General features: G+C 56.0%; 1 protein-coding gene and 1 pseudogene across 4 annotated transcripts; one reads left to right on the forward strand and one right to left on the reverse strand.

Moving 5' to 3' along the window:
- Window positions 1-3,361: 3,361 nt before the first annotated feature.
- On the reverse strand, window positions 3,362-5,218 carry LOC137752401 (uncharacterized; annotated as a pseudogene).
- Window positions 4,651-9,191, forward strand: FXYD1 (FXYD domain containing ion transport regulator 1). Of its 4 annotated transcripts, none has more exons than XM_068528662.1 (7): window positions 4,651-4,764; window positions 5,824-6,032; window positions 6,497-6,529; window positions 7,114-7,188; window positions 7,680-7,716; window positions 8,645-8,694; window positions 8,890-9,191. In XM_068528662.1, the coding sequence occupies exons 2-7, from the start codon at window positions 5,972-5,974 to the stop codon at window positions 8,910-8,912; spliced, it is 279 nt and encodes a 92-aa protein (XP_068384763.1). In that variant the 5' UTR covers window positions 4,651-4,764; window positions 5,824-5,971; the 3' UTR covers window positions 8,913-9,191. The 4 variants fall into 4 exon arrangements, with proteins under 4 accessions (XP_068384763.1, XP_068384764.1, XP_068384762.1 ...); XM_068528663.1 differs by having other exon boundaries at window positions 5,888-6,032; XM_068528661.1 differs by having other exon boundaries at window positions 5,968-6,032.
- The last annotated feature ends 1 nt before the right edge of the window (window position 9,192 follows it).

The following is a 9,192-nucleotide window of genomic DNA, read 5'->3' on the forward strand; positions in this document are numbered from 1 at the left end:
GCCCCCTGACCTCCGCCGAGGCACCGGCTTCTCTCTGCCCACCCAGCTTGGCCCAGGTCGCGGCCACTACATCTCCCACGCCAGGTGACCCTCCGTGCCGCCAGCTGGCACGCTCTGCCCTGGCTTCTCTCTCTCCTCTTTCTTGGTCTCTCCTCAGTCTGTTTTTCTTCCTGTATCTCTTTGGTGTCTAATTTTCTGTTTATTTCTCTTTCCCTGTCTTTCTGTCTCTCTCCCTTTTTATACTTCTGACTCCGTGAGTTAGTCTGCTTCCCACTCTCTATCTCTGTCTCTCTATTTCTATCTGAACTGTCTCTCTGTCTCTGTTTCTCTTTTTCTCTTTCTGTCTGGCTCCTTCTGTCTGTTGGCCTCTCTTTCTGTGTGTGTCTGAGTGTGTGTGTGTGTGTGTGTGTGTGTGTGTGTGTGTGTGTCTCCCTCTGTCTGGTGTCTTTATTTCTGTCTCCCTACCCCCCCCTTTCCAGCTCCCTGGAAGTTTCTTCCCCTCCTCCCACGTCCCTTCTCCCAGGAGGTTTGGGAAAGGGACTCGCTGGGTGCTCCAGGCAAAGCAGGGCAAGGAGGAGGGGGTCAGAGGCCATAGGAAGAGCAGCCCTGGGGAAGGGGCCAGAGGGCCCCATGGGAGGGGAGGGGCCACGGAGGGTTGGAGCTGCCCTGGCTCCTCCTGGCTAGCCCCCTCCCCAGATTCCCCACTCCACCCCACTCACGGAGTGTGAGGAGGGTGTCACCAGCGTGGGGGCCGGATGGCTCTGCAGGCAGGAGGGGGGTGGGAGGAGAGACCACTAAGGGCTGGAGCCGCGGTGGCCACTCCCAGCCAGCCCCCTCCCCTGGCTCCAGTAGGGTTGGGTGGGCACTGGCACCCAGGCTTGAAGGGACCAGCTGAAGTCCAGCTGCTCCCTCTGGTGGCGACACTCAGCAGGGCAGCCGCCCTGCCCCAAACCCACCACCTCTCTTGCCCGAAATTAACTCCTTGAGTACCCACCACTCACTTAGGGGTAGGGAGCCAACCCAAGGAAAAAAGGATGATAATGATGCCACCCCTTTCTTCAGCACTGACTCTGTACCACGCCATGTCCTACAAGTTCATCTATTAGCTCGTGCTGACCTCACTACAGCCCTCCGAGGCTGATGCTATCATATGGCTCTTCTGCAGATGGAAATACTGAAGAGAGGGGTCAAGTCATTTGAGATCTAGGTTATCTAGCTGGGGCAGAGCCAGGACTCAAGCCCAGGCAGCTGGCTGCACAGCCTCCCAGTATGATTTTGCATTCCTCCTTTGGAGATCAGAACCCATGGATATTGGCTGTTTTCATTTGGACTAAGCTTTTAGCAGTTTGGATAGATTCTGTTCATTAAATAAGAAAAATAAATAAATGATATTGCCCAATCTGAAGCAGTAGTAATAATACTCACTGAGCCCTTACTATGCATCAGTCTTGACATGAATTTACTCAGTCCTCACAACAACCCCTTGAGGTGGGTAGTATTATTAACCCCCACTTTACAGATGGGAAAACTAAGGCATGGGGAGAACACACAGCCTCTCTTGGCACTGCTGCACACACCCAGAACACTGGGAGGACAAGGGGCCTAACAGCACCAGCTAGGGGTCATCGGTCACGAAGCAGGGCACGGGGTGGGCCTGGCACATGGGCTAGTCGGGGCTTTGGAGGGCACCGGGCAAAGCTGCGGGCAGGTGAGGCCCAGGCAGCGTTGGGTCAGCTTCAGGTCAGCATGCTCAGGACTGTTCCACTAACGTCTTTTACAGAAAAGTAGAAATGTGTGTCTTACTGGTAAAGCATAAATTATTAAACTTGAATATTTTTTGAAAGTATTAAAAGTGACCCCCCCCCCGACACCAGGTGAGGTCACTCAGATCTGGGTCCCTGATCCTCAGTTTGCCCATCTGTCAAATGGGGCAATCGTGTCACCCACTTCTCAGATGTGTAGAGAATTCCTCCTCTATCCGAGAGGATAGAGAGTGTTCAGAGCAGGGTGGGCAACCTCACAGCTTGGGGTGGATTCTGGACCCACGTGCTTGTCCTGCATCTGAACATCTCTGTGATTTGAGCAAGGCCCTTCAGGTCTCTGTTACCTCAGCCTTAAAGCAGGGATGATAAACTTCTTTACAGGGTCTTTGAAAAAGATAGATAAAGAGCTTAGGGCCAGGGACACCGAGGGGAGACAGATGGGCCTAAATCCATACTCACAGAGTGTTCAGCCCAGCAGGGTTCTCCCTCCTGTTTATGATGAGGAGAATGACAAGGATGATGATGGTGACAGCTTACTTTTCTTTTTCTTTTTTTTGATCACTTACTGTGTGCCAGGCTTTGTTCTCAATATTTTCCATGGATCATTTCAGATAATCATCCCGACCTCCCTCTGAGTTGAATAGTATTATCATCTCCATTTTACAGAAGGAGAAACTGAGCCCGAGAGAGGTTAAGTCATTGACCCATCACCCAGCCCGAAAGTGGCTGGGCCTCTCCACTCTGGAGCAGCTGGCCCTGTGAGGGGAGGGAGGCCAGCACTGGCTAGAGCTAGCCAGGTGCCCCCCTCCCTGCTGGCCCCCCTTGCCCCTCTGTCACCCCTCCCCAGGGCTACATAAATATTAGGGTTATCATTAACCAGGGACTGCTGGTGACTCTGGGGTATAGGGCCACAAGGGGCAGAGGCTCATGAGGGAGACTTTTGAAGCTGCCGGGGTCCTCTGAGACCATGTGCACATGCGCGCTCGCGTGCATGTGTGTGCGTGTGTGTGTCAGGGCCACCTGTGCCTGGGTGTGAGCTCGTCTACCTGCTCCTGATCTGTGTCCTGCAGAGTGTGGTATCTGGGCCCAGGTCTCTTTCAGGTGGGGGCAGTTTCTGTCCTTAACCACCAGAGGGACCTTGGGAGAATTATCTCCACTTTGCTAAACTTTGGTTTGCAGATATCTAAAATGGAGTTAATGATAAGACAACGTCAGGGGAACTTCCCTGGTGGTACAGTGCTTAAGACTCTGAGCTCCCAATGCAGGGGGCCCAGATTCAACCCTTGGTCAGGGAACTAGATCCCACATGCATGCCGCAACTAAGAGTTCGTATGCCACAACTAAGGAGCCCACGTGCCACAACTAAGGAGCTCTTGAGCTGCAGCTAAGACCCAGCGCAACCAAATAAATAAGTAAATAAATATTAAAAAAAAAAAGACAATGTCAGATTCAGAGACCTCTGAGCCTGGCCCAGGGTGATACGTATTACCTTAGTGATTTCTTCATTTTGTAGGATGGGAAACCAAGGCACAGAGAGGTCTCTTGGGCTGCTCGAGCTCTCACAACTAGGAATGGCAGAGCCCAGAGCTGATCCCCCTTTACTCTGTCACCAGTGCCTGGTAACCTGGCCCGCCCATGAGGACGCCAGGTGTGTTGTCCTGCAGGGGGTTTTAGGGATCACATGAGCTCAGGGACGGGGAGGTTCTGGGCTAAACACATCAGCGTACATTTGGTGGTGTCTCCAAGTGTGTGAACACAGAGCGTAGGCCTGTATGTCTGTGACTGTGTGACCAGCTGTGTGCCTGTTTGCTGGTGCATGAGGATGCGTGTGTGTGTGTGTGTGTGTGTGTGTGTGTGTTTATGGTTATGAAACCACAGCATGGTTGGTTGTATGCCTGTGTCCTTGACAGTGTTTCTGCTTCTCCATGAGCCCACATAAATGTGTGTGTGTGTCTGTGTACAAATGTACACAGTTTGTGTGCCTTCACATGACTGAGATTGTGTAGGAGTGCTGGCTGTGGCGGTGCCTTTGTATGTATTTATGTTTAGTGTGCATGTGTTGGTGTGTTTCTGTACAGACATTTGTCAGTATTGTCCTCGCAAGAGTGTGTATCTTTGTGACCATTTGTAAGAGTGCACAGTTGTGTGGTTGTGTCTTTGTGCCTCTATACGGGCATCCATCTCAATGAACACGTGTGTGTTTTGTGTGTATACAAATGTGTTTGTCTTAGTGTTTTGTGACTGGTGTAAGAAGTGCTGGTGAGTGTCTTTGGGTTTCTCTATGGATGTGTTATTCTGAATTTGTATGTATGTACATGCATGTATTTGTCTTGTTTTGTGCCTGTTTATCCAGGTCTTTGGGTTTCTGTGTGTGTGTGTGTGTGGTGTGGTGTGGTGTGTACCCCTGGGGGACCTCACAGTCAGTAGAAGACAACCTACATACACGCTGAAATGCCCTCCAAACAACCCTGTGGTGCTGACTAGGGCCCTGCAGGACCCTGGGGTCAGGGGTCAGTGGACTCCTAGGCGCTCAGGCCAGGTGACCTTAAGCCCAGGCTGGGCCCAATTCCCAGGGAGCAGCGTGGAAAATCATTGACACCCACCCTGCCCCCCCCAGCTCAGAAGCCCTCTGAAGTGTGCCCGAGGCTCACGTGTGAGCGTATGTGTGTGTGTGTTTGTGCGCCTGTAATACAGTCCTCCCTGCCGGCACCTCCTCTCCCCAGCTTTCCCCGCGGCTGGCTGCCTACGATTCCTCCCTCTGAGCTGAGAGAGTTAACCTAGCGGGCCAGGGCGGTCTGGGCTGGGGGCCGCCCCCTGGCCCCCCTCCAGCCCGGCTCCAGTTACAGCTGCCGGTTGCGGAGGGTAGGGGTGGGGTTGGGCGGGGAGGGGAGACCGCTGAGGGCAGCGCGGCCAGCTCTGGGCCAGGGGGTCCAAAGTGCTCAGCCCCAGGGCACAGCCGGACGCTTGGGGCCTTCTTTCGGCAGGGGACAGCCTGACTGGGGTGAGCGTCCCCTGCCCCTCCCCTCCAGGCCTCACCCCTGGCCTGGCTGGGCCGCCTATTTTGGGAACAGGAGTGGCTTCCCAGGCAGGCCAGACCCAAGAGGAAGAGAGTGTGGTTGGGACGTTGGGGTTCTCCCAGGGGTGGGAGTGTGGGTGCAACTCCTCCCTGCTCCTGCCGTGGCACGTGCACCCTGGCTGGGTGTGGGTTTTGGACACTCACGTGTGTAGGGTGTAGGTTGGGTTGCGTCATTGTTTGGGGGTGCAGGAGGCCCAGATGAGGAGTAACGTGTGCCTGGGTCTCCACCCCATGTCCTGCTCCAACCAGAAGTTTGGGGAGTGGGCGTTGTCTCCATTCCAGCCCCACTGTGTGTGTGTGCGCGTGTGTGCGTGTGTGCGTGCATTCCTGCCCCTGGCATCTGTCTTCTATCTCTCAGCCCCGCTGGCCTGGGCCTCATGTCACTCGCCTGGCGTTGTCCGTTCATGAAAGATGTCACCCAGAGGCAGGCAAAGGGGACGTTTTCCCTATTCTCATCTCTTTCAGGAGAGGAGAAGGTGTGGCCTTTCCCACGGGGGCAGCCCATGGCAATGTGGCAGCCCAGCCTCACCCGGGCAGGGTTGTGCATGACCCCCAAGGGGGGGGAGGAAGGCTGTTGCCATGGTGGCCTGTGCGAGGCAAATTCCTCCAGGGTGAAGTGGGAGATATTTATACCCAGGGTCAGGCAGAGAGCGGGCCAGCGGCTGAGGGCAGGAGAGCTGGGATAGTACGGACACGGCGAGGCCGTGGTGTGCGGGCAGGTGGGCCCTTGGGCAGGTCCGGGCTGTCTCATCCCTGGCAGTGTGTCTGTCTCTCCACCTGGGTGGGGTGAGGCATCCTGCTCTCCCCCGCCAGGGTAGGCGTGGGGAATCTGCGGCCTGCTGTGGGGACGGCCCTGGCCTGCGGGAGGTCCCTGCGGACTGTGTGGGTCTCACCCCTGTCCTTGCTGCTCTGTGACCCCCACCGTGTGGGTTGTTTTGGTGATGCTGTGTCCCGGTGAAGCAGGAGGGTGCCTCTGTTTCTCAGGGTGACCAAGCTGGATGATGGACGCTTTTGAAATTAACTCCCTGGACTGTCTCTGACTTAACAGAGACAGTCCCCTGAAGAGAGTGCAGGCCCCAAAGGTGGGGGAACGAGGGTACAGATGTCCTGACCCTTGGTGTCCCCCAGGACAATGGCATCTCTCAGCCACATCTTGGTTCTTTGTGTGGGTCTCCTCGCCATGGTCAACGCAGGTGAGTCCGGGGAAGGCAGCCCCACTACCCACTTCAGCCCCAAGGGTGGCAAGGGTAGGGGAAACACTGCAAGAGAACCAAGTTGGAGACTCCAATCTGAACTGAGTCAGTTGAGGCACCAGGAAATTGGGGTCTCACGTGGGGTCCAGTCACAGGCTGGTATCTGGGGGAGGGGAGAGGATGCCCCAGGTCAGGCAAAGGTGGAGGGCGGGATGGAGGCCTGTGAATGACGGAATCAGAGACAACCCGTAATGAGACGGAGAGCTGAGGCAGTTAGGTGCTGCCCCACCCAGGACAGTGCAGCGGGGCAGCTAAGACCCGGAGAGGGTAGGCAGCCTGCTCAGGGTCCAACAGTCCCCAGACTCTCGGCCCAGGAATGTAAAACCCCCAAAGGGTCTCGTTATGCCCCTCCTTGTCCAGGATCCCAGGAAGCATCCGACCCTGATTTCTTTCTCTCTTTCCAGAAGCGCCACAGGAACACGACCCATTCACCTATGGTGAGGGAGGGAGGGGCACCTTTCTTTGGGAGTTAGGGGGGTGCTGGGCTGGGTTAGTCTGTCCTCTCCTCATTCCTCCCCTCCCCCCACCTCTCTCTGTTTCTGTCTCCGTCTATCTCTAGACTCTCAGTGTTTTATGTCTCTGTCATTCTCATTCTCTCTCTTTCTCTTGATCTGGCTCTCCAACTCTTTCTGTCTTGATCTCCCTCTGTCTCTGTCTCTCTGTTGGTCTCTGTCTATTTCATCCCTCTCTGTATCTCTGATTCTTTCTCCTTTTACCTCTTAGTATCTTATAGCTCATCCTCTGCTGCCACCTGCCTTTCTCCTCTCCCTGATCCTCTCCATCATCCTTCACTGCTCCCTTGTTTCCTCCCTCCTCCTTGCCTTGCCCACCTCCTCCCCTCCCTTTTCTTTACATCCTCTCTTCTCCCTGATCCCCCTTCTCCCACATCTCTCCGTCCTCCTCTCATTGATCTCCTTTCCTCTTCCCCATCCTTCCTCCTTGCCCCTTCCTTCCCATTCTGCCCCTCTACTATCCTCCCTCCTCCCCTCCCTGCATTCACGCTCCTCCTTGCTGCCCACAGACTACCAATCCCTGCGGATCGGAGGCCTCATCATCGCCGGGATCCTTTTCATCCTGGGCATACTCATCATCTTGAGTGAGTACCCCTACCCTGACTCCAGCCGCGAATCTGCGGGTGTCTGCCCCAACCCCGTCCAGTCCCCGCTCCGCTTCCAACCCCGCCCCTATCCGAGCCCTTGGCCCCGCCCTTATTTCTGTCCCCGGCCCCGCCCTCGGCTCCGCCCCTGTTTATGCCCCTCCCCTATCGCAGCCCTAGGCCACGCCCCTTCTACTCCGCCCTCGGACCTGCCCCCGTTTCTATCACCGCCCCCGGGCCCACCCCGTTTACGTTCCCGCCCTCGGCCCCGCCCCTGTTTCTGCCCCTCCCCTTTCCCAGCCCTAGGCTCCGCCCTGCCCCTTCTACTCCCCCCTCGGGCCCGCCGCGTCTCTACTGCAGGCCCAGCACCCCCCTGTTCCTGCCCCACCCTTATCCCCCCGCCGCTCCAGCCCTGGCGAGCGCGAGCTCTGGCTCGCTGTGCCGCATAGAGCGGAATCTCAGCGCACTCCTCCCCACGCCCCCACCCACAGGCAGAAGATGCCGGTGCAAATTCAACCAGCAGCAGAGGTAAGAAGCCTCTCTGGGCCCTCACTTATCTACTCCCGCTCTGAAGGAGCATTGGGGGTGAGGCCGGAAGTCCACTCAATCCAGAGCCAGAGAGACGCCTCGGCAAATATGTATCAAGCACCTACTACGTGCCCAGCCCCAAGCCAGGCCTTGGGACCAAGCCAGGAATTAACTGCCCTCCCTGCCTGGCTGAGCTTCCAGCCCAGTGGGGGCGGTGGCGATGGGCTCCAACAGACCCACAAATATAAAATCACGAAGCACGATAAGTGCTGTGAAAGAAAGAGCCGCGGCGAAATGAGATCACCTCACTTGGCGGCCCAGTTTAGCTCAGAGTCCTGTTTCTAGCTCTTTGATTCATCCTTAAATAAAAATGTAAAGCCCAGGCGATGTATGAACACCTTGTCGGTATTAAGATACTTGTAGATGTTATTATAAATAAAGGTAGTATTTATTGGGTGTGTCCCACGTGCAGGATGCTGTTTCATTATGTGTTATTTACCCCTCACACCATATCTATAAGGTAGGTGCTGTTATTAACCTCATTTTACAGATGAGGAAACCGAGGCACAGGAAGGTGGTCACACGCCCCAGATCGCTCAACTGCAAGATGAAAGCTCTGGGTTTCTAACCTAGGCCGTCTCCAGGCAATCTGCCCTCAAGTCGCTTTGGCTATACCTCCTCTTCCAAATTCTAGTTCCTTCTCCAGCACTCGGGGAGGTACTCGCTGTTACCGGCTTGGAGCGCCTCCCGCCAAACACTTAAACTGCTCCTGGGTGCACTGGATTCTCTGGCGGCCCGGAACCTGCTCCTCGCCCATCTCTGGGTCTCAGAACACAAGTCTGTGAAATGGGGGCTGCACTGGGGTTTCCCGGGTGTAGCTGCCTCTCTCCTTTTCCATCCCCAATTCCTTCTGCATCTCCTTTCTCAGGACTGGGGAACCTGATGAAGAGGAGGGAACTTTCCGCAGCTCAATCCGCCGTGAGTCTGGGGAGACTTCGGGTGTTTGGGGATGCGGGCTGGTTCCAAGAACCCCTTTCCTGGTCCTCCGTGGGCGCGTGGAGCTGGGGGCTTGATCTGAAGCCCGAGGTCGGGGAGTTGCCCTGCTGTGCTCCCACCTTCCAGAGGAGCTGGGGTGTCCCTCCTGCTACCCGAACTCTATGTGTTCCCCCTTAGGTCTGTCCACCCGCAGGCGGTAGAGACACCTGGTGCGATGGAACCCAGCCAGGTCCTGCAGCTCTGACTAGGCTGGAGGAGGGAGGGGGGAGGAGGAGGGGGCGAAGGGCTGGGACAGGGGGCTTGGAGGGCTCTCCTGCCTCTTACCCTTTTCACCCACACAGAATTCCCCTGGCACCTGACGCCTCCCACCCACCTTCCGCGCTCCCACCTCCATCTGGACTGTCCTCTTCCCCAGCCCTGCCCCCACAGACTCCTCTCTGCCGCTCAGATTTCCAATAAAACGTGCTTTTCTGTCTTGAC

The sequence above is a fragment of the Eschrichtius robustus genome, chromosome 19, assembly GCF_028021215.1.
Source record: "Eschrichtius robustus isolate mEscRob2 chromosome 19, mEscRob2.pri, whole genome shotgun sequence".
NCBI lineage: Eukaryota > Metazoa > Chordata > Mammalia > Artiodactyla > Eschrichtiidae > Eschrichtius > Eschrichtius robustus.

Coding starts and splice junctions, on each gene's coding strand:
- FXYD1 (XM_068528662.1), top strand. CDS start 5,972: ATGGCATCTCTCAGCCACATCTTGGTTCTTTGTGTGGGTCTCCTCGCC. Junction 6,530..7,113: donor ACACGACCCATTCACCTATG/GTGAGGGAGGGA, acceptor TGCTGCCCACAG/ACTACCAATCCCTGCGGATC. Junction 7,717..8,644: donor AAATTCAACCAGCAGCAGAG/GTAAGAAGCCTC, acceptor CTCCTTTCTCAG/GACTGGGGAACCTGATGAAG.